We start from the raw sequence: 27481 nt of genomic DNA on the forward strand, positions 1-27481 counted from the left end.
TATTTACATTAATCCTGTGTTTAAGCCCATAGCAATAAAACCATGGGCTCCTGTAGGTGGTGGTGATGAAGATCATGGGCTTAGGCAAGTAAAACAATAGAAATACTTACCGTAACTAATTTACCAATCACATCCGTTTTTCCCCCACCACAACAAAGTCTTGCCTCCCCCAACAAAAATCTTGGCTACACCCATGAAGATGGCAGAGCCCCCTTGTTCCTTTAACAGTCCTAATGAAGTGCAAATTCCCGGAAGCTTTTCTGTCCTCTTTGCTAAAACACTGTATCAGGGATCTTGTAATCTGCCCTTGGTTTGCGGGGGGAGGGGCGGGATGTTAACAGTTTCTTTGCATTTAAAAGCCTGATTATTTTTGTAAGGATGATGTTTCTAGTTTTGACAAATAAAGGCTCAAAAAAATAAAGGCTCAAAAACAGGCTGGTCGTGAGTTTCTTCTGGGGGTGCCGGATCTGCATCTATCAGATGAATTAGCCGGGGGAAATGAGGTTGGTGCGGGTGGGGGGTTGCTTCTTCGGCGGAAACCATTCCCCTGCCCGCAAAGGCCCGGAGGTGTCCTTTTCCCACCGGACCTTCTGCGGGCGCTGGACCTGTAGGAGACGTCACTTCCTTTGCGGCCGGGAAGGAGCTCTTCCTTAGCCAATAGGATACTCGGGAGGCTGAGAAGGCGCTAAATGTGAAGAGGAGGGAGGAGGGAGCGAGGCGACTGCGGCGAGAGCCGCTTCTGCGGTGAAGGTAGATCCTTGGGAGCGGTGAAGTCGTGGGGGGAGAGGGGGTGCCACGCGGACCGATGCATCGCAGGGGGTTGGACTTGATCATCCATTGGGCTCCTTTCGATTCTGCGAGAGGCCGCCTGCTGCTGGACGACCCCCAGGTCTCCCGCCCTACTGCAAGCAGAGCAGGCGGGGGGGGGGCGGCGCTCAGAGCGGCTGTGCTGCTGGCAGTGCCGGATTTACGTATAAGCTAAACAAGCTATAGCTTGGGGGCCCCCCAAAAAATTAATGGGGAAAAAATGGATATACATTTCCAAAATATAAGATAAAAAACAAATAAAGTAAAACCTATATACAGCAACAGTGTTTTATGTTGTGTAGGCTCCTATGATGTAAATAATGGGCCCCGCCTCCTAGCCTTTTATTATGTGCAAATGGCTTTAGATACCTGTTAGGTCCATAAATGACCATATAGCATAAAGTGGTACCTCGGGTTAAGAACTTAATTCGTTCCGGAGGTCCGTTCTTAACCTGAAACTGTTCTTAACCTGAAGCACCACTTTAGCTAATGGGGCCTCCTGCTGCCGCTGCGCCACCAGAGCACGATTTCTGTCCTCATCCTGAAGCAAAGTTCTTAACCCGAGGTAATATTTCTGGGTTAGCGGAGTCTGTAACCTGAAGTGTATGTAACCTGAAGCGTATGTAACCCGAGGTACCACTGTATATTCAACACAAAAACAGTGACAATTTGTTGTTGACAAAGGACAGCTGGACATATAAAGGGCCCCATTACCTTCAGTAGCTTACGGCCTCATCAAATCTAAATCCGGCCCTGGCTCCTGGGACCATTGGCTGCCAGGCATCTCCCTGGAACGTGGGGAGCAGCTTCCTGCTGAGTCAGGCCATTGGCCCATCTAGCTCAGCGCAGCCCACACTGACTGGCAGCGAGAGTCTCTCCAGGGTTTGAGGCAGGGAAGCCTCCCAGGAAACACTGTTGGGGGTTGTGGTGATTGTGGTTGTTATGGTTGTGATGTTGCTGGGGTTGTTGTTGTTACCTGCATTTATATACCACCTTTTTCTCCAAGGAGCTTGGGGCAGTTTGCATGCAAAGCAGCTATGCTGTTGCCGAGCTACTATGGTCCTTCGTCTGAGTGAATTGGGATCATCTTCAGCAGATATCCCCCTGCCTTTGGCGCTGGGGCAGATGGACTACCTGAAGCTGCCTTATGCTCCTAGACCATCTAAGCTGGCAGTCAGAAGTCCTCCAAGGTCTATGGGAGAATCTTTCTCCCATCTTTTAATCTAGCAATGGCCTTATTATAAGTAAAGCAGGCACTCTGCCACAGAACTGGAGCCCTTCAGGAAAGCTTGAATGGGAATCTCAGCACCTTTGAACTGGCTAGTGATTACAATTGCTGGGGCATTTGTCTAGCTCAGCTTTGCTGGTTTTGCTTTGGATACCATTGTCAAAACAGAGGCTCAAGCTCCTGCCTCTGCCTACAGTGGGGAATATAACTGCCCTTAAAGTCATTTTCAACTTCTTATTGACCAAAGTTTATTTTCGCTTACGATACTTATGTATTTCAACTGTGTAGGTTTTGTTTGTTTTCTCTCCCCCAGCCTACTTAAAAAAACAGAATGGCAGCCGTTCCTCAGAATAACCTGCAGAAGCAGCTTGCACTTCATTCAGCCAAAGCCCCTCTAAGAAACCTGGCGCCTCTCAAACCCAAGACTATGTAAGTATTGCACACACACACCCCGAGCATCTCAAACTGAACATGATCAAACAGTGGCAATCAATATTTACCAATATCGAGCATGTACTAGACATTAATGATAGTTACTTGGGGAAATATTTATTTTCCTCTTGCCATAACATGGAAAATACCTTAAGAACTGCATAAAAATAAGGGGGAAAGTAACTCTCTCTCTCTCTCTCTCACACACACACACGCGCACACACAAATAAAAGTGAGCGATGTATACAAAATCCTTTTACAAATTTTAAAAATGGGAGTCCAGGAAAGCTTGGATAAATGTAAAACACATTTAAAGGTAATTTCTGTCTAATTTCAGGTGTTAGTAATGCTTAGAAATGGTTAATGAGCAACATGTTTGTGAATTTAAATACATGGCTTGAAATAAAATGAAAGGCTATTTTTAAAAAAAATCTGGGCATGCTCACTTTCCTGGTCCAATTATCTGTTTCCTGGTACATACTGTATATTGATACTTTGGTCCACTGTAAACATGAATACTAATTTGCTGTTTAAAATTTAAACAGAATAAGTGATAAGAAACTGAATGCCAAAATGAGACTAAGATTAAATATCTCATTTTTTTTTTGCAATGTTTGTATATAGTATTCAAGCATGTGTTTGAAAGCAGAGGAAAATACCATGGCATAAAGAATGCAGGACTTGATGAATCACTCAAAGTCTAAATAAACTGTTTGGCTCTTTTGTAGGGGATTTACATTCAAAAAGAAAACCTCTCTTGGTAACTGTACGCCAGTAAAATATTTAGCTGAAACAAAGGATTTGACCTTAAAAGAGAAGGATGCTAACTCTTCCTTGACAAATCCAAGTGTGTCAAAGGATAAGCAGATGAGAATCAGTGAAGTTTTTGAAACAACATTGAAAAAGCGGGAAGGAAAGCACAATTATCCAAATGAGCAATGTCGAGATGTTCTGGATTGTTTCCAGTCTTCTGTAAAAGAGAGTGATGTGGGCAGCAAACCAGATGACCATCAGCTCCTGAAATCAGACCATAATTCTTCATACAATTCAGTTATTAATATTGATGATGTCTGGGATGACACTGATGACTTTGAAATATCTGGTCCGCGAAAGGTATGCTCAAAGCGGCCTGGTTCCTTTTCAGACACCCAGTCTGTAAAAGCTAGGAAGGCTCCAAAAAACCATAGTCCCATCCCTACTAAGTCATTAAAGGCAGATGGCATGGGAAAAGCTAACCAAGAATGTAATGGACCCTCTGTGCGTGAGAAGAACAAAATACAGGTGCTTTACAAGGAACCAGATCCTGCTGTAAGCCAGTCTGTCATTTGCCTTGATTCTCCCACACCCAGCCCTTGTGAAAGCTTTGTAAGTGAAAATCTTCAAGAGGAGAAGCCTGTGGAAAGTCCCTTTGGTGACAAAAAGGAAGAGCATTTGAAAGGTAGATGGCTTTCTTTCTAGTCAAGTCTATTAATAGCATTATTTAGTTTAAATGTTTATATAGCATCCTTTGTCCAAGATCTCGATCTGAGTAACAAAGAATCATTAAACCACCCAATACAGAATAAGCCATAAAACTGCATATACTAGTTCATTTTCACACCATGCAAATAGATGTATTCAGTCAGTTATCAAATGCTTTCTAGCACATAGTTGACTAAATATAAAGGAGCAGGGAGTTTTAAATCTGGGGTCCCACCATGGAGAAGGCCCATCTCCATATGGGATACAGCACCCAAAGGTGGGGGCTTTTTGCAGTGGGGATAGGTGGCTGGGTTTTTAAGTTGTGTCTGTTAGATTTCTTTCTGGGTGGATTTTATGTATTACTGGGTGGGTTTTATTGATATTTTAAATTGTCCTCGGTGTGTTTTAAAACTGTTGTTAGTCAAATATTCTTATTGCTTGTTTTAAAGCACAGAATGATGCTGACTTCATCCTAAATGAAAGTGAGGAACCAGATGAAGTGTGGAATGATCCAGCTATGTATGACATCTTTGAGGATGAAAACTACGTAGACTGCATACCACCCTCTCCAGAGGAAGAAATACCTTCTTCTGCATCCTCTTTGATAAGCATTAGGTATGATGGCAATGAAAAGTCCACAACTTGGTTCTTTACCAGAACCATCTCTGGTAGCCCGGGTAGGATGGTGAAATCATGGATCTGGAGTCTTTTCATCAGTGAATGACCAAAATGCTGGTGGAACAAATAAGCTTAGTAAGAAGTGTTTTCTAGCTGATACGAAAAACTTCATTCACAGCAGTGTATTTATACGGGATGACTTAACGACTTCTTTTTAATGTTAGGTATGTTTCCAGAGAAGCTGCTGTTGAGAAAACACTGGCCCTTGAAAGCTTGAAAAGCAGCCTTCCAGACTTTGGAGAAACCACCCATGGAAACAGTGATAGGCAGGAAGGTAAAATAACTCCTCCTGCAGGGGCTTCACCTGTTTGCTTTCAGAAAGTGCAGACCTCATTGTGGTCTTCAGATACAGACCTGTCTGCAGCCTTGCACCTGACTAAATCACAGGACTGGGTAGTAAGTGCTCAGCTTCTATTAAGATTTTACAATGTGACTTCAGGTTTTTTTAAAAACACCTAAGAACTGTGTGGTGGGCATGTTTTCCTGTAAAACCTCCTTTGTTTCCCTTTGAATTACAAACATGCTTAAATTCCACTGAAGAGAATCTTAAGGACTTCCTTGAAAAAGCAGGTCATTTTCAGGTTGCTGGTAGATGGTGACTAAAGTGGTGCTTTAACCTTACTGTGTTTCATTTCAGACAAGCATTCACTTTTGGGATGGTCCCTCTACAATGTGATGGAAGACATCTGCAAGCTGGTGGATTCCATTCCAGAATGGGAGCTGAAGTCTTTGTCGTGTGGAAAGGAGCTCCTTCAGCATAGAGATCGCAGGTCTGTCTTGAGATGCCACTAACCCAGAGTGTGTTCACAGGCTCTGTTTATCCCTTGTGTCTCTGAGATAAATAGGTAAAGGTAAAGGGATCCCTGACCATTAGCTCCAGTCCGTGACCGACTCTGGGGTTGTGGCTCTCATCTCGCTTTACTGGCCGAGGTCATGTGGCCAGCATGACTAAGCCGCTTCTGGCGAACCAGAGCAGCGCATGGAAACACCGTTTACCTTCCCGCCGGAGCGGTACCTATTTATCTACTTGCACTTTGACATGCTTTCGAACTGCTAGGTTGGCAGGAGCAGGGACCGAGCAACAGGAGCTCACCCTGTCGCGGGGATTCGAACCGCCGACCTTCTGATCGGCAAGTCCTAGGCTCTGTGGTTTAACCCACAGCGCCACCCGCATCCCCAAGTGGGGCTTTTTTTTGCCACCAGTGTCCCTCCTGAGATAAATACTCTCAAGAAATCTTGGTCTGGCAATTGAGGCAAGTTTATATCAAATTTTTTGGTAAGCAAAGGCATCTTTATCTGGCTCTTTGGCTATTAACCTGACCTATAAAAAGTTGAAATAAGAGGAGACTTGAGAGAAGATATGATAGCCATCTTCAAATATCTAAATGGTTGTCACATGGAGTAAGCTTGTTTTTGCTGAGATCCTTGCATTGCAGGCGGTTGGACTAGATCACCCTTGGGGTCCCTTCCAACTCTGTGATTCTGTGTATTAATAGTTCATATTTTTTTTCTTTATTTCCAGAAGAAAACTCTTAAAGAATGGCACTAATGGAAGTAGAAAGGACAGTGGCATATCTTTGGATGAAAATTGCAAACTTTATTCTGGACTTGAAAGATCTATGGATGGTGGTGTTTCTTTTCAACTGGGAAGAACCTCTGCCACTGACCCTTGTAGGGAATTGTTCATGTCTAGACAACCTTCCCCAAAGGTTGCACCCCAGCATAACTTTCATTCAACCCCCTCCTTTGTACCAAGGACTCAAGACTCCAGTAATGCTGACCTGTCAGTTTTTTCCAAGACTTTTGCTATGGAGAGTAGCATCTCGGAAAATGCAGGATTGTCTCTTTCTAAAAGAGGAGTTGAGAAAAGAATCTCCTCTCTGAACAGTTCCATCAAAAATCCAAGGACAGAATGGGGAGAAAAGGGTTGGCTGTGTTCAAAGGGGAATCAAGACCAAGAGAAACTCACTCTCCTTCAAAGTAATTTGAGAGAGAATTCCTCAGCAACAGAGAATGTGGCCTTTGATGATGATTTTGATATTGATGACTTTGATGAGTTGGACAACGTAATAAACACTTCAACTTTACAGCCACCTAGTACTTGCTACCAGCGTGCTGAGGAAGCACAGCCTGCCAAACCATTCCTGGAAAAAAGCTCCCTTACAGCTAAGGGAAATGGTCATTTTTCAAATCCTATTTTTCCCAGAGCAAACTGCCAAGGTGCGCCTGCCAAGAACTGCTTGGGTAAATTATGCTAATTCTCTGTCACAGAAGCTAGTTGTGCCAGGGAGCTATTGTGTAGAGAGTAATTAACTAATCTGACACATTGCTTGAGTTGCAATGGGAATACTATTCATTGCTTCATCACAGTCACTTGGTAGCAGCTTTGCTTTTCCTTCACGAGGTCACACTTTTGTCACTGCATTTCTGAGTTCTGAAATACTTTGAGAAATGTCACACACACACACACACACACACACAGGTTTTTTCTTCTGTACCGATACCAAATTCTGCTGTAGGGAGTGTATAGCATTTTCCTTTTCGAACAGCAGGAATTTGCTCTTGCATTAACTTGAGCAGTGAAGTTCTCTGGTTTTGCATTGTGGTTTTGCTGCTGGTGCTGCTGCTGCTGCTTCCTGTGGGGGTTAGGGCTGCTGTTGTGAAATGTCAGCTTTGCTGCCCGACACTGTTTTGTTTCGAAGATAAATTTTGAAAAGATTCACTGGGTCATGTCCAAAGTGAGTTAAGCAGATGCCAAACTCTGCTGTTGTAAATAGCGGGGACCAAAATTGCTTACATGTGTGAATCAATTACATTCAGTGAGACCAGAAGCATGACTTTGAGTTTAGATTTCACAGGGTCCTATAGTTATATTATTAAGGAATCCAGGATAACTCCCAGCTCTTGATTTTGCATTGCCAACACAGTTGAGGATCACACTCCACCTATCTAGTCACACTAGTATACTTATAATATAATTGTAAGTATATATAATTATAAATATAATTATAACCCAAAATGGGTTAAGAGTAAGCTGTTGATATGCTACAGAGCACACACAAAAACCAAGCAATTGTTATTTATTCTGGTAACCTGTTTTCTTCTAGATCCACAGGTTAAAAATTCACCTTCCAGAAATCCATTGCTAGAGCACTTCAGAGGCTTAGCATTTCCCCATTCTAACGAAATGATGAAGATATTTCACAAAAGATTTGGTCTGCATCACTTCCGGACAAATCAGCTTGAAGCCATCAATGCTGCTCTGTTGGGCGAAGACTGCTTCATCTTAATGCCCACAGGTGTGTGATGGCAAGGGTGCCTGCCAACAGCATGTGGTCTAGGGGGCTAGTCTGGCAACCTGGGAGGTTTTCAGAAGGCGTGCAACGAGTTAAAAAGGTGCGGGAGATTCCTGGCAGATGACCTTTTGCCTCCTGAGGTGATGAAGTGCCACAACCTTTTATTGTGTATGTCAGCAAAGTGAAAGGTGCTGTCCTTAAGGACACACAATGTGCATTTGGACAGCAAAGTTGAAGACTGACAAACAGGTTGTGGGGAGATCTGGATCATAGTGGAGGTGTGGGGTTGCTAAATGCAGGGTGAATTGATTTAAATCACTGAATATAATCCATGAGTTGAATCATTACTTCTACCCAACCCATTTGACTAGGTTGCCCCAGCCACTCTGGGCGGCTTCCAACAGGATATAAACAAGTTGCTAATATTTTCTAAGCTGGCATGCATTCCCACTGGCTCTAACGATTAAGCATGATTCTTTGCAACTGGTTAGAGACTTTATGTGACCTAGACAAAGTCATGGAGGAGGGGCTATTGGGAGCTACTACCCACGATGCCTGTGCTCTGCCTCCACAGTTGAAGGCTGCAATGCTTCTGAATACCAGTTGCTGGAAACCACAAGAGAGGAGCGTGCTCTTGTTCTTTGGCTCCTGCTTGCGGGTTTCCCAGAAGAGGCATCTGGTTGGTCTTTGTGAGAACAGGATTCTGGTCTTGATGGGGCCCCCTTTGGCCTGATCAAGCACAACTCTTCTGATGTTCTTATGTAGACAGTGTAGCAACTCTTAAAAGCATGACATAATGAGAATTTTCGATTAAAAAATAAAAAACACTGTCTGACAAAAGTTACCAGAACTAAAATTCCTAATGCATTGATCATAAAACCTGTACTCGAGTTGTGTTTGCAGTGAACCATTCTTAGTAGGAGTTGGAGGAGTGCAGAAAGTAATTTTGAAACCCAGATTGAAAATTTGTTGAAATATTCTAGGGCGGAGGTTTCTGGCTTTTGCTAAATCTCATCTGGACAACCTGCATTTGCTTACTGCCCAGGTGAGCTTTCCAACTAATCCTTGGTTTTTTCCCTTCCCACAGGAGGTGGGAAGAGCTTATGCTACCAGCTACCAGCTTGCGTTTCAGCGGGAGTCACCATTGTGATCTCCCCCTTGAGGTCACTGATAGTGGATCAAGTTCAGAAGCTAACATCAATGGATGTGAGTTCAAGCCCATGGTTTTCTCATTGATCCTTTGCATGAAGAGAGTTGTCTGCATCTTCATTAGTCGTGACCGATTCTGCTCTTTGCTCTGGGGTATGACTTCATGCAAATTAGAAACTTCTGTTCCTTCTTTCCAATATTTGGGCATTGCTATTCAGGTTCAAATTGATCCAAAGTTTGGGAGCTCGGCACCATAGCAGGCAAGGAAGGGAGCATGGACACACATTTAGGCCTACGTCATGGAAGCTAGTACTTTATCTGTGTGTACCGTTTTTTACTTACTGTAGATAATAGTGTAAAATGAGTGTTGAATTCACCAATCCATTTGCTGTTGCATCTATTTAGTCTATCACTGTATCTCAGTGGGAGAGCACCTGCTTTTCATGCAGAAGATCCCTGATTCATTCTAGGGCTGGGAGAGAACCCTATCTGAAATCCCAGAGAACCGCTATCAGTCATTGTAGATAATAGTAAATGGACTAATAGATCTGACTCGGGAACACAGGGAGCTACTTTATACTGAGTGCAAACAGCTCTTCTTCTGTCATAGATTCCAGCAACTCACCTGACAGGTGACAAGACTGATGCTGAAGCATCCAGAATCTACATGCAGCTGTCGAAGAAAGACCCCATCATAAAACTCCTCTATGTTACTCCAGAGAAGGTTTGTATAAGGTCTAAGCACCACCAGCATTGGGTTTTATCATATATAGGATACAGCCCACCAGCCAAAAGAAGCCAGCAGGTTTGGATGGAGGAGAGCTAGGCTTCCATCCCGGCTCAGAAATGAACTCTGCTTGCATGACTAGAGCAGGCCTCTGCTTATCAATGGTGTAGAAAAATTGGGGTTTAGTTTTTTTGCTGCCCAACTCCCCAAGGGACTGAGACTCCTAAGTTCATGATCACTCAGAGATGAGTGGATGGAGGCAAGGATCTAAAGAAAGCAAAGCAGATCCGTATTCTTTTTGCAACAGAGTTCCCTCCCCTCCCTGCAAAGGAGGTAAAAGAGACCAAGCGCAAAGAAAAAAACATCTCTTTTTAAAGGGCTACATTTTGGCCCCTTTACAAACCAGAAATTACATCACACACAAGGTGGGGCTACAGTGGCTCAGGCAGGTCAAGGTGTGACATTCCCGAGATTTTAGCAAGTTTTACATAGTTCCAGACAAGGTTTATGCAAAATATTAGCATTTGTTGAGACAATCAGGATGCCCAGCCAACATCCCTCAGTGCAGAGCATTTCGGCAAACAATGACAATTAACACAAAGGAGGTTCATAGATTTGGGAGAGGAATCCCTTCAGGAACTTTCCCTGATTGCTATCTGCCTATGTGTTCTCAGGCAAGAGGGATTATGGAGGACTCAAATTACACAGTTATAAATGATTTTATACAATGTTCCATAGTAAATTCAGGTTGTCCTTGTTTTAACAGGCTAGAATGAAAGTATACTGGTTCTCCAAGATACTTCCCTCTGCAGAGAAAACATTTAGAGTCCTTAGGAGAGCCAAGATGGCTTTTTGAGATTGTTCTGTGTGTAATTTCTCTCGAGAAATTTTCCAAATGTTGAAGGGTGAAGGATTAGTTTTCTGTGGACTGGGTGTCTGCTATGTGTGCACCCTAAATTTTACAACACCAAGTCTATCTGAAATGGTGGATGAGGGCAAATGAGATAAGGAGGCTAAAGCACTTTTTATGCTGAAAAGTGATGTAGAAAGGAATTTGCTACATGCGAATATACAGTGATAGCAATTCTCCACTAAAGTTTCTGGATCCTTGGGTGTGGGTCTTCCTTAGGTCTGCTCGAGTGGCCGGCTGATGTCAACCCTGGAGAATCTCTATGAGCGGAAGCTGTTGGCGCGCTTTGTGATTGACGAGGCACACTGCGTTAGTCAGGTGACCTTTTTTGGAAATGTCAGAGGTTGGGGAACCAGCTGAACCCTTGCATTGATCTGTAAGCAAATTAACTTTTTTTAAAAAATCTTTTGACTAGTGGGGCCATGACTTCCGCCAAGACTACAAGCGGCTGAATATGCTTCGTAAGAAATTTGCTTCCGTTCCTATGATGGCTCTTACTGCCACCGCAAACGCAAGGGTGCAAAAGGACGTCCTGAATCAACTGGAGATGCTGAAGCCACAGGTGTAAGTTTGATCTACACCAGGAATTCTCCAACTTACTATACCCAGTGGCCCACATGAGATTGCTGAAAACCACCAAGGCCCAAAATGGTGGCGCAGGGCAGGCAGCATTAAAATGGTGGCTAGTGGCATTTGCTGTGTCTGGCATCATCAGCTGGCAATTGCTGACATCTTTTTCTAAGCGATATCTAATCAGTCTTTGGAAATTCTCTGGCACAGCCTTTAGCTCATGAAAAGGAGTTCCCTAGGTCAGCTTTCCTCAAGCTACCTGCAGGCATTTGTTCTGGAGGTATTGTGACTCAGCCTTACCATTTTTGTCAGAATTCAGTCCCATTTTAGTCGGGTAAGGTAAAGGTAAAGGTACCCCTGCCCGTACGGGCCAGTCTTGCCAGACTCTAGGGTTGTGCGCTCATCTCACTCTATAGGCCGGGAGCGAGCGCTGTCCGCAGACACTTCCGGGTCACGGGCCAGCGTGACAAGCTGCATCTGGCAAGCCAGCGCAGCACACGGAACGCCGTTTACCTTCCCGCTGGTAAGCGGTCCCTATTTATCTACTTGCACCCGGGGGTGCTTTCGAACTGCTAGGTTGGCAGGCGCTGGGACCGAACGACGGGAGCGCACCCCGCCACGGGGATTCGAGCCGCCGACCATGCGATCGGCAAGCCCTAGGCGCTGAGGTTTTACCCACAGCGCCACCCGTGTCCCCTTTTAGTCGGGTAGAGAAGGCTTTTTATTTTTATATTTTCCTTGCCCTGCCCCCAAGCACCCAGAAGTTGTTTTTTAATCCCATCTCCTATGATATCTCCCCCCTATTTTCCTTTCACACTCAGCTTGAATCTTCTCCCCACCCCACAAGCCCCAGCCACTAGTTTTTCATCCTTTTGGCCTATTTCCTTTAGATTGACTTCTTTGCCCTATAACAGATCTGTTATCTCTTTCTCTTCCCTGTGTGTGTTTATTTCCTTCAGCGCCACTTCTGACCCTTTCCCTTAAGAGAAAGAAATGACTTACCTGCCCTCCTTGGCCTCTCAGCCTCCTTTACTCAGCATACAAGGAGCTGCTGGTGTGTCCAGCCCAAATGCTATGGCATGGTGGGGGCCATGCAAGTACATGGGAAAGCACTGGTGGCTTTTCTTAAGATATTATTTAAGATACACATATCCTTTAGCAATTTACTGTTTTTTTTTAAAGAAGAAAAAAATTTCTTGTAATGGATATTTTCCAGGTTTAGCATGAGCTTTAACAGGCGGAACCTGAAATACGATGTTTTGCCCAAGAAGCCCAAAAGTGTTGCGCTGGACTGCTTGGATTGGATCCGAAAATACCACCCAAGTGAGTTTACTTCCTTTCCTTCCTCTGGCAGGATTTATTTGTGTGAATCGAGGCTTTTTCAAAGAATGAAAGAAATGTAGAGTTGGCAGGTGCCCCTGAGGGTCATCTAGTCTAACCCTCTGCAATGCCGGAATCTCAACTAAAGCATCCATGACAGGTGGCCACCCAACCTTTGCTTAAAAAGCTCCAATGAAGGAGAGGCCAACACCTTCCAAAGGAGTCCGTTCCACTATCAAACAGCTATCACTGTCAGAAAGTTCTTCAGTTCTGTGAAATGTAGCTCAGTGGGGTGTGCGACTTCCGTTGTCACTTTTAATTTACTTTATTTGAGAGGACTGAATACTCCAGCTCCCATATTTCGCCTGTTTTTTTCTTTTTCTTTAGATGACTCTGGGATAATTTATTGCCTCTCCCGATACGAATGTGACTCGGTTGCCAGCACTTTGCAGAGCTCTGGCCTTTCGGCACTTGCCTATCATGCTGGTCTCACAGACAGCACCAGAGACCATGTGCAGCAGAAGTGGATTAATCAGGACGGATGTCAGGTAAAGGAGACGAAAATGTAGATGCTGCTGATATCACACACAAGTAGAAATATTAAAAACGAACATAGGGTGTAGCCAGCACAGATCTAAATAGTTGTTAGCTCCTGTGGCAAAACAAATGGCCCCATCTGTTTAGCTGGTCAGTTTTCTATGGCCTTTCTCAATGGATTTGTGTGTGTCTTCGTCTTTACCCTCTTTGAGGTGAGCCTGAAGTCGACCAGAGTATCAAGCCAGAAAGCACTGTGTCAGTTCAGTGTATAAAGTGTGTTTGTGATGCACTGCTTGCCCTTGGCAGTATGCAAATCCTGTTTTTTGGTTGTCTTCCAGATTATTTGTGCAACCATTGCTTTTGGCATGGGGATTGATAAACCTGATGTGCGCTTCGTGATCCATGCCTCTCTTCCTAAATCTGTTGAAGGTTACTATCAGGAGTCGGGCAGAGCTGGGCGTGATGGAGAAATTTCTCACTGCCTGCTCTTCTACACCTATAGTGATGTCAACAGGCTGAGAAGACTCATATTTAGTAAGCATTTCTCTGCAACATCTCAAATCTTGTGACCAGAATCATGCAAGAATGGGCTTTAATGTGTGTGTGTGGGGGGGTAATTTTATAACTGTTGTCATAGAACAGTGTTAGCAGCCCACTTCAGCCATCGTGGCTATAAAACATAGAAGCACTGCCTGCAATAGAATGACTTGGCGTTTGCCTCTCAAGTTTTAGGCTTTAAGCGTTTTCATTTAGGTTGCTTGGAACAAGCAGTGTGCAGCATCTAGCCATAGCAGACTAAAAATACTGTAAACTTCCTGAAGAATTCCTTTCCCATAAACAAATCAATTCTTATATGGAAAAAATGCTGCAGTGTCTCATTCCTTTCTCTTCTGTGTATCCTACTAAAAAAAGGTTGAAATCCAGCTCACAAACTTAAAGTTTGAACCTTTTGGCTTCTTCTTCATACATGTCTGCAAATTGTTGGTCGGAAGGAAAAGCAAGCTCTCGCTCTTTGTCTTGCCTTTATTACGGAAAAGTCAAAAGGTGCATTATTTGAATTTCAGTGGAAAAAGATGGGAACAGCCACACACGGCAGACACATTTCAACAATCTCTACAGCATGGTCCATTACTGTGAGAATATCGTGGAGTGCCGGAGAGTACAGCTGCTGGCCTACTTTGGGGAAACAGGCTTCAACTCTAGGTTTTGCAAGGAACACCCTGAAGTCAGTTGTGACAACTGCAGCAGGAAGCAGGTAAGCCAGTTCTGCTTCTTAACTCTTCAAAACGTGTTATCTCTTTGGAGGTTAGAACGCATGTATTTCTGGTAGCGACTGAGCAGGAGTGATTTTTGGGCTGAAGAAACTAAGGATTGCAACTTGTGGACAATGACTTCCAGCTGTTTTCTTCAATGTATGACTTGTTTTTTTTTCTTGTATTTCCTTCAGATTAATCTCTCAAATTTAAACTAACACTTCACTTAGCTCGTATATCTTGAGTTTGGAACGGTATCCAAATTGGGGCCAATACTGTATTGTCAACAGCCAGGTGTAGTGCAACAAATCAATCTTTCCTCCTAAAAACTGGTTGTTTTTTTAGGATTATAAACCACGGAACGTGACAGAAGACGTGAAAAACATTGTTAGGTTTGTTCAGGAGCATTGTGGCGAGAAGCGAGTAAGAAGGAATAACACAGGGAGATACACCTTGAATATGATGATTGACATTTTTTTGGGTAAGTTGCAGTGTATGCTGTCAACACTCAGTGTTGGATTTGTTTCTTGGATCACTGGTTCCCAAAGTGGGTGGTACCAGCTCCTGGAGGGGGGGATTACCTAGGGGAGTGCTAAGAGGCAAGGGGGAGGCAGAGAGGTGTCAATTACTATCAGACTTTGAAAAGCTGGTATCACTGGATTAATTTAATCAATTTTGTTGAATTAATTAAAAAGTTTTAATTGGATTTTGAACAAATATGCAATTAGTTGTTACTGTTTTGACTTCTGTTATCTTCCTTAGTGGGTCATGTATGTTAAATAATAATAAATATTCCTTATGTAATTTTCTGGTGAGTGAGGAGTAGCTAGCCCAACCTCCCATGTGGTTTTGGTTCATTTTGCCATCTGGCCTTGGTCATGAGAGGGAAGGTGGTTAAATCACTCTGAGGATTCTTGTGCTGAAGCATCTTTCCTGCTTTTGCCTTTATCAAGAAGACACACTCTGTTTTTCTGTACAGGTACAAAGAGTGCCAAGATTCAGTCTGGCCTGTTTGGCAAAGGAGCAGCTTACTCACGCCATAATGCTGAGCGACTCTTTAGGAAACTGGTACTGGACAAGATTCTAGAGGAAGACCTTTACATCACTGCTAATGACCAAGCAGTTGCATATGTCCAGACTGGTGAGAAAGCTTATGCTGTGCTGAATGGATCTCTGCAGGTGTGTAAGAGCTAAATTCATCTACTTGCCTAAAGTGTCATGCCCTGTCTCCTCCTCAAGTAGGTGTTAGGACCTTGGAGCGACCCAGGAATATAGTTAAGAAAGTCTCAAGGTCTTGCAGAGAACGGCTGAAAAAGGAGATGCTCCTTTTCCTCCAATGGGTGCCTTCATCCTCTACCTGTGTTGCTGTCATAGTCTCAAGCTGCATAGAAGGAAACTACACATCTTAGATTCAGTTGTACATTAGTGAGATTTTCTTCTTCTGCTTCCTTCAGGTAGAGTTCCATGAAACTGAAAGTGCCAGCAGCATTCGCAAGCACCAAAGGGCATCAGTGATCAAAATTTCCCAGCGGGAAGAGATGGTTAAGAAATGTCTCTCAGAACTCACAGATGTCTGCAAAAACCTTGGGAAAGCGTTTGATGTTCATTACTTCAATGTTTTTAACACTGCCACGCTTAAAAGAATTGCAGGTAATGTTGGTGCTCATGGAGAAACTGTTCAAGTCTGTGTCTGTGAATGAAGTACAGTACCGTTGCGTCTTGTATGCACAATTTCAACCTTGTGTAGTTGAAAGCCAGCCAGCTGAAATCCTGCAAATTAACCGCGTGCAAGCTCATTTTGCGCTGCATTTTCATGGCGTTGGAAAGAGCTTTTAAGCTCTCAGACTTCCTTACTCAGCTGGCCCAGCAAGATTTTGTGAGAGCGTTCCAGAGCCAGTAAGCTAGGCATGAGCTTAAAACTGCTCTGCCTTGCTTGGAAGGTGTAAGGATGGTCATGCAAGGGTGGTCCCAAGGGAGTGGTTCAGGTGTATGTGTTTTTGCATATATGCGCCATCCCCAGAGCATATCCCCCACGCAAGATGTGGTTGTACTGTAACTCTTTCCCTCTGTGATATTCCTGGTGTCTGCCAGGCTTGTATGGCCCTTGCATGGGAATTTCAGAACAGCACTCTTAATAGCAGAACTGAGACATTTTGTTGTGCTCTTTTTGTATGAAGATAGAAAGCAAATGGACTGTTCTGCTTGTAAAAGAAGTCACCGCCTTGTGTGGTGATCAATCTTTTCAACAACAAAAAATGTTCAGCATATGTATCCTTGTCCCTGCTTATACCAGACATTCTCAGATGTCAAGCCATTTTAAAGATCTGTTTTTCTTTCCTGGTCTCCAGAGACACTGTCTCCAGACCCTGCAGTTCTGCTTCAGATTGATGGTGTTACAGAGGACAAGTTAGAGAAGTATGGAGCAGAAATCATTGAAGTGCTGCAGAAGTATTATGAATGGACACTGCCAGGTATTGTGTGACTTCTGCATTGTTAGAAACATTTTCCGGTTATGCACGTTATTTATTTATAAGTGTAGTCACTTCAGTTATTGTATTTCTCTGCATGATTACCATTGGAACGGGGAACTCCTCGGGGAGCCCTTTATTTGAAATGGCTTTTTAATGCAATCTTGGTCACTTCAGTCACGATGATGATACTTCCCCACCCCCCATGATGGAAGCAACTCAAACCATGCCATGCAGACTGCTCACATATTCCTTTTTCCGTGACAGTGGTGCAAATGGCACTGTCACCCTGAAGTGGTTTTCAGACCAGCAATTCTCTTGCTTTACATCATAACACTATCTGTGCTAAGGGGAAGCAGAGAAGCTGCAGGGTTATGGTCTCTGTTTGGCAACATCCAAAGCCGCAGGATTAAAGACACCTGGGTCTGTTTCAACAGCGGAAAACAAGCCTCTTTCGGCTACAGAAGCCGACGCTGAAAGAAATTCCAGTACTGATGAAGCAGAGGAGGAGCTGCATACAACATCTGCCTATTTCCACAACAGACCCAACAAGGGAAGGAAGAGAAAAAAGCCTCAGTTCTTCAGAGAATCAAAGAAGAAAATGAGGTCTGGAGGCCAGCAGGCTCGTTCTAAAGGGTATGGCTGTTTGTTTTTTTATCCTTTGGTGGCAAGCCAGATACAGTGGTGCCTCGCAAGACGAAATTAATTCGTTCCGCAAGTTTTTTCTTCTTGCGGGTTTTTCGTCTTGCGAAGCACGGTTTCCCATAGGAATGCATTGAAAATCAATTAATGCGTTCCTAGGGAAACCGCTTGCCAGGCTGGCGGTGCGGAGAAGGGCTTTTCTCCGCACCGCAAGCCTTCAGGACAGGTACGGGAACAGAGGGGAAGGGGCGCAGCGCTTTCCCTCTGTTCCCGGGGCTTGCGTGGGAGGAGGGTTTTTCCTCCCCACCGCCAACATTCAGAACAGCATTCTGAATGTTGGCGGTGGGAAGGAAAACCCTCCTCCCACCCCAAGTCTTCAGGAAAGCCATCCGATGCCGGGCGACGGGAGAAGGCTTTCCCCCTCCCCCTCCCGGCATCGGAGCTTCGTCCCGATGCCACGCGGTGGGAGGAGACGTTCCCCCTCCGCCGCCCGGCATCGGGGCTTCGTCCCAATGCCGCGCGGCGGGGGGAGACGTTCCCCCTCCGCCGCCCGGCATCGGGGCTTCGTCCCGATGCCGCGCGGGGGGGGGGAGACGTTCCCCCTCCGCCGCCCGGCATCGGGGCTTCGTCCCGATGCCGCGCGGCGGGGGGAGACGTTCCCCCTCCGCCGCCCGGCATCGGGGCTTCATCCCGATGCCGCGCGGCGGGAGGAGGCTTTCCCCCTCCGCCGCCCGGCATCGGGGCTTCGTCCCGATGCCGCGCGGCGGGAGGAGGCTTTCCCCCTCCGCCGCCCGGCATCGGGACGAAGCCCCGATGCCGGGCGGCGGGAGGAGGTCCGAGGACAGTGGGGAAGACGCGCTGCGCTTCCCCGCTGTCCCTGAGATTTGCCTATGGGCTGTCGTCTTGCGAAGCAAGCCCATAGGGAAATTCGTTTTGCGAAGCGCCTCCAAAACGGAAAACCCTTTCGTCTAGCGGGTTTTCCGTCTTGCGAGGCGTTCGTCTTGCGGGGTACCACTGTATAACAATGGGATTAAAGCCCTTCTACGGTGTCAATTAAGAACACTTTTACAGTAAAGTAAAATAATTTTTATTGTGAAGACCTCACAAGGAGTGAGGAGCACATTGCCATAGTAGTAACATGGGATCACTTAGTTTTAAGCCATCCCATAAAATCTTGACTGACAAAGCTGTGATGCCAGCCTGGAAGTGCTGTCCCTTTCAGGGTGTCCTTGTGGAGCACAGCAATTCCCACCTTACTTATGTGTAAGGCTGGGTGTGTAGGACTGGATGAAATGGACAAAAACAATTGGGGGAATTCCAAGCACCTAGAAGAGAGGGACAGGCTGGTGCTAAAGGGTTAGTGTATCGGCAGTGAGGTCAAGAGCCCCAATGCCAAACTGAAATCATGTTGGTATTCTGGTCTCCACCTTATAAATGTACAAATGAAACATTTGGCCAAAATGCAGAGCAGAAATGTTGGAGGTTGTTTTTTAGGGATTTAAATCTCATAAGGCTCTTGAAACAACAGATAAAGTATATATGCATGTTTACAAAATTATTGGGTCAATGACCTATTCTATATTTCCCTTTCTAACTTTCTAGGGGTTACAGAACCGGCAAGAAGACATCATCTAACTCCAAAAGTTCCACATCTTATATTCCTCCTGCCAAGCCAGGAATTGGCAAAAGGCCTGCAATTATGGCACCGCCAAAACCACAAAGCAGACAATACCTTAAGCCTTCTTTCTCATTTTTGTAATATCCTTAGAGACTTTTTAATTTCTATGGAAGCTGTTTAACTAATTTTTTATTGAGGTGTAACACTCATGCCTAATGTTAATAAATACATTTGCTTGAACCATACTGTGAGAGTTTCTAGCAAGGCTCCTTGTGAGCCACGCTAATAAAGTGTTTGGTGGTATATAAGTCCTCTGTATTGGTCCCCATTTCCCCAAATAGCTTGCTGATTTCAGTATTTTATTCTGAACATTTTGTCCATGAGAGATGGAGAACTTCATGCATTTGTGGATCATGCCACATCTATTTCATTTTACTTTGTTTGTTTAAAACATTCAAAGCAGCCCACTGATAGGTAATGAAGCATGAGACTATTTTATTCCTAATGGTAAGAAACCTTGCAAAATGTATGTTAACAGACAAGCTTCTGGTCTGAACAGCTGTGAATACTAGAGTTTTGAAATTTGTCTTTGCAGAACTTTTTACACAGACGACAATAATTAAATATATGAATACAAACTCTTGAAGAAAAAGACCCCAATGTTATTAACTGATTAATAGGACTAGTAACTTCATGTAGTATTAGCTGAGGCTTGCATGTTTTGGGTAAGTGTACTGAACACATCCCAAGGCCTTCCTGACTCCCAGGTTTAACCCTCAGGGCCTGTCTGAGAAAGCCTCCTTCAGCCTCTCCAAAATATTTCTCAGGATGCTTGCCAGGGTTCCCACCTGCCTTAACCTGCTCCACATGGATTCTGCCACAGTGCAGAGCTGATCAATGTTCAGTTCCCTCTCTAGGTGTTCAAAATTATCCTTTGATTATATCAAAGAGCAAGATGAATCCTCAAAAATGTGGACTCCATTCTGTGGATGCAAGTAGTGCGTGAGATCTGTGTGAAGTTTCTCTCTCTCCCCAAATTTGTAAGCCAAATTTGTAACTGAACTGGTACTCAATTCAGTTAACACTAAAATACAAAATTAATAACAACAACAACAATAATAATATATAATATATTTATGCCCCACCCATCTGGCTGGGTTTCCCCATTAAACATAGCCTCATTAACCACATGGCTAGAGGTATTAAACACATTTTTTGCTAGGATATCTCAAGTAAGTGTTCTAGAACAGGTAAATGCACTTAAAATGCTCCAAACCAATGGCTGCCAAACACCTAAGGTCTAATATTTATGTGACAATAAACAAATTGGTCATTTTACCTAAGTAAATTTGGACTTCTGGGTCACCATACAGTATCAAAAAGGCTGGGAGCCACTAGTCCAGATGAATTCCAATGTACTGCAGATTTCACTGCGCAGCTGTATAAGCTAAGCTGCATCCCTCAGCTTGTCAGCATTAACCTACCTGGCTAGCGGCTGTTCAACTAGTTATCTTAAAATATCTTTTTAAGTTTCACTCCTGCAAACATGGCAGGTGTTCTGTAAGCTGTCACGATAAGAACCCCCTTCCTGTGTTCTGTCAGGCCTTGCAGAACAAATGCATATGAATGCAAATACTGATGCTCGTCTTTTTGTAAGTAATGAGAACACGAGTCTTGTCACAGTATATTAAGATATACATGTTACCTGAAGAGCCAAGCAAACAAAATTAATTTAAACATTAATCTGCAGAAACATCAAAGCATGTTGGTGACAAGTAAGGGTGGAAAATATCTTTTGAAGGGATGGCAGGCTTGCTTGGCAGAATACTTGGGGGAAAATGTGTAAAATGTATAGTTTTAGCATTGAGTTCATAGCTCACTAGCCTGGACATCCAAATCTGAAATACAGCAGTATTGCATATTGCCATTCCTCACTGCTCAGGTTATTGTATATTGCAATCCTAGTTGGCAAAGCCACCCCCTGGCTCCCCAGAAGGCTTATTCTTGCCCTATTTTACCACCATAACCTTTCTTCATGTGCTGCCAAACTCCAGCACCTTGTAACTGGTGCACAGGTGCAAAGGAGATGAGGTTCCAAGCCGAAGTTTGTGGGAGCCATTTCTGGCTGCATTCTTTCAGCGCAAGCAGGATGCATGCTGTTATAAGAAAAACTGTTCCCTTTCCCTTATGGGGTATTCTGGAGCTCGTATAGAGTCCTTAAGTGGGTTCCCTATCGGTAGGAGAAAATAACATAGGCCAACAAGAGTATATTGAGAAGCAAAGAGGATGGTAAGCCTGACCTTATTCAAGGAACAGTTGCAACAGGGTCCCCACTCACCACATGCAGGAGGAAGAACCCTGAACAATGGTGAGCAAGCAGTTTTCTGAAATTGCCCACCCTGTAACCCAAGACCACCACCCCTCAAAACATCATACATACATCACAGAAGTGGCCTATGGCAAAAATCCTGTCTGCTAGGATATCTGCTAATGGTTACTGATTGCATTACCTGGGCAGTCTCTTGCCATTCTTTTGTGAAGGTTAATACTTAGTTCCTCAATCCAGGTCACAGGCTCACCCTATTCATACACAGATATCGTGGTATGGGAGCAGCTCTGAAACGGATAAAAAAGCTTTACAGAGAACAATTAAAATTGCCCAGAATGTTATTGGGCTCCGACTACCAACCCTGGATGAGATCTTCACGTCTCGCATCTTGAAGAAGTCACATAATATTCTGAGAGATCCCACCCACCCTGCTCACAACTTCTTTGAACTATTGCCTTTGGGCAGAAGATATAGGACAATGAAAACACGAACCACACGCCTTCTGAATAGTTTCTATCCAAGAGCTCTGATTGCACTAAATAATGATCTCAGGGCCAGTTGCAAGGTTTAGTAAGCAGGGAGTAGAAGGAATGAGATAGGTTTTAGGTTATGTTATGCCTTTAATAGGTCATGCTATATTCTGGATTATGTTATGTTTTATAGATTATGTCTAAATAGGATGAGAGTGTCGGAGATACGTGCAAATGTATATGTGAACCCGGTCTTTGGGTGGGTGTTTGATTTTCGTTGTTGTGTATACTGTGTATATACGGACAATGACAATAAATTTATCTAATCTAATATGCCCTTACAGCAGGATTTGTCAGTCCCCATTTGCCTCCCTTACTGCAGAGGAATATTTGAGGTCATTGTGAAAGAGCCTTCCTTTGGTTTTTCCTTATTTGATACTAGGAGCATCAGAGACACTGCAAGGAGTCAAAACGACAGCAGTAAAAGGATCATTTATTTTGTCATGACAAAAATGGTACAGACAAGCGTTTGCCCAATGTCTGCCCCCCCCCCTCTGGGCGTGCCAGCCATTTATACCCTGTAGAATGGACAGTTATCTGATTTCCGAGAAAACACGTGTTTTACAAGAAATGCCATAAAAATTTGGTTTCGTTTTTCCATATTTGGATCAACTTCCTTATTTCACATATTTCCAGCCCCTCCTTCCTCCTGTTTCAGCCTCCCTCTCTCTGGGGTTACAATAACACCCATTCAACCTTGCTCTTATCTCTACCCACCTAAGCCAGACATTCCTGAGAGAGGCCTATTTTCACTGTAACATCTAAAGCCTTGTTCTTCTGGCTGGTGTAAAAACCTCCCCCCCCCCCTAGGGATAACATGAGAGAGGAAAAAATGCCTCAAAGAATTTGGGATCATATACAGAACAATATTTTAATGGCCCTTCACTTGGGAGAGTCAAAATGGCTTCAGGATTGCTCTCCCATACTATTTCAGACACATGGTTCATATATACAGATATGTGTGCATTTATGAATATTCTATATTTGAGACCTTAAAATTCTTACAGCCAAGGAGATAAACCTGGCATTGCTATTCTTTCTCTCTCCACATCCCCACAATAGCTGCCACATGGAGACTTTTTAAAGTGGATGCCTGAGCCCCAGACTTTACCTTTTGCAAAACTTCCTGTGCCTTTTCAAAGCTGTTTGAGTACAATCTCTCCATATCTGTTCTTGAGGCAAGGCTGCTTTCACTTGGGGAGACCCAAGTTCAACCCCCCCCCCCCCGCAGCCATGAAGCTCACTGGGTGACTGGGCCAGTCACTGCCTCTCAGCCTCACCTACCTCACAGGGTTGGTGTAGGGATTTAATGGGAAGAGAATTATGTATACTATACTGCCTTGATTTCCTTGGAGGAAAAGCGAGATAAAAATGCAATAAATGAACAAACAAAACTATACGCTTTAAGGGTCTAGTTGTGTGCATGTGCTTTTTTATTTTTTACAACTAGGTGGTATATAAATTTTATTAATAATAAATATGCAAAGTCAAAATGGGCCGAGTGTTTCCTCCCCGTACCTCTGCATAGCAGCAACCAGCTCTCTCGCCCGCTTTGTGCCCAAAAGGCTAAAGCAAGAATGGCGGCATTTTGACTTATTTGGGGGTGGACAGTATGTGAAGGAGGAGGAATGTCCCGCATTTTAACGGGGCGCTGCATTTGCTGGTGGCTTTTCAGCGTTTGACTCGTCTTTCGTTGCAACCTGCTTCGAATTTACACAGAATGAATTGGAATTTTTTTAAAAAAAATAATCACAACGGGCGCGCAAGGTTTTATGAGTGGCCCAAGGCGGGAAGATACGCCGCTGAGCGGGTCACGAGGAAGAGGAGGAGGAGGAGCAGAATTGGCGCCTTTTCCCCGCCCCGCGCGGAGCCCAGGAAGCCGCTTCAGCGCGCGGGAAAGGAAGGGAAGCCAGGATGAGTGAGCCGGCCGGCATGGAGACGGAGCGGATAGTGGTCGAGGAGGAGAAAGAAGCGGTGGCGTTGATCCAGCAGCGGGAGCAGGTGGGTTTTTCTGCTGCCTGCCTGCCTGCCTGCCCTACCTTACAGGGAGGCGGGGAGGGAAGCGAGGTGGCGGGAGGCTCCGCAGGCGCGGCGGGCTTAAAATAGGCAGCGGCCACTTTTAAAATGGAAGCCCCACCTCAGTCGCCCTAATAATGAAAGCGCTGCTCCTCGTGAGGCTCCTGTGGCGAAGGCGGCTTCCTTGCTATTCGTAATAGGCGGCTCCCAATGGACATGCTGGAATTAACACTCTTAAAAGTGGCCATGCCTGCTTTCATTTCAGCGGGTCGCTTCTGAGTTGCACCCAGCTTCGCTGAGATTAGACCCACTGGGCCCAAATTAATCAGTTCATCAGTTGCAGGAGGTTTACTCTTTAGCAACGGTGCATAGGCTGGGACTCAAGGACTGTTCCTGTTTCAGCTGCTGCAGGGGTCCCTGCCAGGTCCAGCCTCCTAGGGCCGCCTCATCAGCATGAAGGTGAAGCTTTTTCGCCACTGCACGCTCCAAAATTAAGCACTGAAGGACACTGGAAAGGCATGGGGCGCTTTTTGGGTTCAAGAGAATGGGGAGAAAATTATGTTCCAAACCCTGGAACTTAACAGGAGTTAAGTCACTCCAGAAGAAGATAGTGGAGCACTCCAAATAATTTGTTCCTGGTAGTGCAATTATGGAGTTATGTGCTGGTTGCTGTAGTTCACCCCTAATCACTATTATTGTGTAAGTAATAAGGTTATTGTATAATCTTAGAAAGTTGTATAATCTTGGGAGGGGTGTGGCTGTGACTATCACGAGGGAACCCATACTTCTAAATTTGCCACTATGCTGCACTTAAGTAGCACTAGTATTGGATTATTATTACTTCTTACCTGCTCTTCACTCTTAGGGTCCTGGGTGGGTTACAAGAATCTGAAAATAAGATATTCAAAACAAAGCAGGTTGCAATCAACATAAAAGTCCTAAAATACATGCATATCTCAAGTGTTGGGGGGTGGGGTGGTTAAAGAGGTCGGTGTTCACTTGGGGCTCACTGGCAGGGACAGTACCAAGTTTTGCTGCGACAGCCTTCCTAGTTGATGTGATGATAATAGAATCAGAGTTGGAAGGGTCCCTGAGGATCATCTAGTCCAAACCCCTTGCAATGCAGAAATATGCAGCTGTCCCTTACGGGGAGGGCTGGCTTGGGATGACAAACTAGTGAGAGGGCCCAGAATGGACACAGGCAGCCATCCTCCCACATGGGTGGATCCCAGAGTCTGTAAATTAACAAAATCTATACACTGCTTGAGCATAATAAAATCTCTTTAGTGGTTTACAACGCAATGTTGCACCTTGTTGCAAGGGTCCTTATGGGTGTACTGTTTAAAGAAGACCATGCAGATGGAGCTGTGGTACAATGTGTGGCCTTCCCCAGCCAGTGGTTCTCCAAATGTTTTGGACTGAAACTTCCATCAGCCCAGCCAGAATGTGCTCTCTGAGATTGACTGGAGTTGTAGTCCAAAACACCTGGAGGGCCCCAATTCTGTGTGTGTGTGGCATTCCTGCTCCCCAGTGTTAGATGTTTGTTTTCTGTGAGCTCTTAATGCAGGCATAGGCAAATGGGCCATCCAGATGTTTGTAGTGAAAATACAAAATTAGGGGATTATTAGCTAACTCTTTATACTGCATGTTTTTTCGAAGCAACACCCCAAGTGTTCGATGGTGATTACATCTTACATGTGTTTCTGGTCAGCGTTCATTTCCCCACTTGCAAGTGAGCAGGGGCTGAGGTTACCCCCAATAAAATATTTGAGAGGGCTGCCTCCCAATAAAGTTGAGGAAGATTGTCATTCAAATGGGGGGCATGTGCTGCATCATGTGATCAGTTATGTGGGGGGCTCCCCCCCCCAGTATTTTATTCAAGTTGATGCTCCTACAGCTGAGAACACCATATCAGATTTTTAGAAGGCAGAATACGGTTTTTTAAAAAAATGTGTTTTGGAATGGGGTGCATCACTAGTGATATGATGATCTGGAGTAGAAAACAATTATCAAATGACAGACAAACTTAAAACATTTCTGCTAATGGATTTCACGTAACTCCCAGTAAAAGTTCATTGGGAATGTATTGCAATAATAAATCAATAGATAAGGAATAGATAACTGTTTTTTGTTTTTTTTCTTACACATCTTCAGGAGACAACACCCACTGAAAATCCGACCACATGTCTCCCCAGAAGCCCTGTGAAGAGTAAGACTTTGACAAAACAAATCAAAATTCTTCTCACGCCTGTGTCAGCCACATGCGGAGAACACAACAAGCATTTGCCTCAGAAACGTTTGTTAGAGCAATTTTCCAGCTGTGAGGAGTCTTTCGGTAAAGAACCCAAAGCCAAGAAAATCTGTAGCGATTATTCAAGTCCAGAAACGAGGGCTATATCTCATGGCGTAAGCGAGGTAGTCTCCAACACGGATTCTCACAGATGTGGTTCAGTCGTAGAGGCTGTCAGCAGTGATTTGGAGACCGATGGGGATTCCGAGAGTGACAGAAATGATGTAAGTGTCTCTTAATTTGGTGAGGAAAATAACTGCTTATATACCATGCTTAGAATTACATGTAAGATATGGCTTAAAACTTCAACTCCTGTGAATATTTTGAAACATAATTGCTTGCTTGTTGCAGGAGGAAGTCTCAACACAACTATCGGCTTATGAGAAGAAAAGACTGAAGAACATAACAGAAAATGCCAAATTTTTTGCTTCCCTGAAGCTGTTTGAGGTTTGTTGGAATGTCTTCTGGATTAGAACAACAAGTTCTGATACTTGGGGTGCAGCCTTGGAAATACCAACCTGGAAGTAAGGCCCATTGAACTCAATGGGTCTTACTTTGGAATAGGATTACGCTGTTGATCTTGGTCTTCATCACGGCTTTAGCCATATTTTTAAGTGGTATAGTTTACTTGAGAATCAGTGTTTGAAACTCCTATTGTTCTAGGCACATTGTGCGACAGGGAATTCCATTAGTGCAAGCAGTTTCTGAGCTTTGGGCGCAGTACTGCGCCTAAGATTTCAGATTAAAACTGCAGAGTGGAAGGAAAGGAAGGCCTTTTTCTGCGTCCCCACTTCCAGCTACTCTTTGAAGACTGGAGAAGAGATCCTCTTAAGAATATTAGGGGGTGGGCAGGAGAAGGACTAGGTCATGTGAAAAATGAACATATTTTAGCTGCAGTTCATTGATTTTCAGCTTTGTATTCTTGTTATAAAAAAGCGCACCTAGACATTCCGTTGTTGTGCCCATAACCTAGGTTTAAGGTGGCATTTAGCTCCTAGCTTTCATATATCAGTTTCTAACACTGTTGAGAATCTATCTTCAGCAGTGGTTCCATAGCTAATAGTTGATACAGCAAACATCAGGGCCTTCCAAACATTTCCAGTAAGTCATAAAGCAGAATGGGTGGCATTGAGTTAAGTTTTGCCAAATTTTGCCAGTCAAACTGAAGTGAATGGACCTACCTTAGTTATGTTCATTAATTTTAGTGTGTCTACTCTGAG

The 27481-nt window shown here is 44.3% G+C and overlaps 2 protein-coding genes and 1 long non-coding RNA gene across 11 annotated transcripts in view; 2 read left to right on the forward strand and 1 right to left on the reverse strand.

Moving 5' to 3' along the window:
- Nucleotides 1-27481, reverse strand: part of LOC310693334 — a 187053-nt gene that overhangs the window by 1346 nt on the left and 158226 nt on the right. The window lies entirely within an intron of this gene.
- BLM (BLM RecQ like helicase) lies at nt 593-19336 on the forward strand. Of its 3 annotated transcripts, none has more exons than XM_083474985.1 (22): nt 593-750; nt 2349-2464; nt 3196-3905; nt 4378-4543; nt 4771-4880; nt 5244-5376; nt 6129-6850; nt 7714-7905; nt 8990-9108; nt 9662-9775; nt 10908-11006; nt 11104-11252; nt 12475-12581; nt 12966-13126; nt 13454-13649; nt 14180-14370; nt 14714-14849; nt 15348-15547; nt 15823-16018; nt 16717-16839; nt 17274-17472; nt 19081-19336. In XM_083474985.1, the coding sequence occupies exons 2-22, from the start codon at nt 2367-2369 to the stop codon at nt 19235-19237; spliced, it is 4278 nt and encodes a 1425-aa protein (XP_083331111.1). In that variant the 5' UTR covers nt 593-750; nt 2349-2366; the 3' UTR covers nt 19238-19336. The 3 variants fall into 3 exon arrangements, with proteins under 3 accessions (XP_083331111.1, XP_083331112.1, XP_083331113.1); XM_083474986.1 differs by having other exon boundaries at nt 6129-6826; XM_083474987.1 differs by lacking the exons at nt 593-750; nt 2349-2464 and having other exon boundaries at nt 3779-3905; nt 4383-4543.
- Nucleotides 23743-27481, forward strand: part of WDR76 (WD repeat domain 76) — a 30758-nt gene continuing 27019 nt past the window's right edge. For 4 of the 7 annotated variants that reach the window (XR_014519051.1, XM_083475093.1, XM_083475092.1 and 1 more), the window contains exons 1-3: nt 23744-23956; nt 26126-26485; nt 26613-26708. Coding sequence is in view for 6 of the 7 variants with exons in the window: in XM_083475093.1 (XP_083331219.1) it covers nt 23870-23956; nt 26126-26485; nt 26613-26708 (543 nt within the window). In the remaining variant the exon portion in view is untranslated. Of the gene's footprint in view, nt 23957-26125; nt 26486-26612; nt 26709-27481 lie in introns of all 7 variants that reach the window. The other 3 variants (XM_083475095.1, XM_083475091.1, XM_083475094.1) reach the window with 3 other exon arrangements.

Source organism: Podarcis liolepis (genome assembly GCF_965112155.1).
Source record: "Podarcis liolepis genome assembly, chromosome: 14".
Lineage (NCBI taxonomy): Eukaryota > Metazoa > Chordata > Lepidosauria > Squamata > Lacertidae > Podarcis > Podarcis liolepis.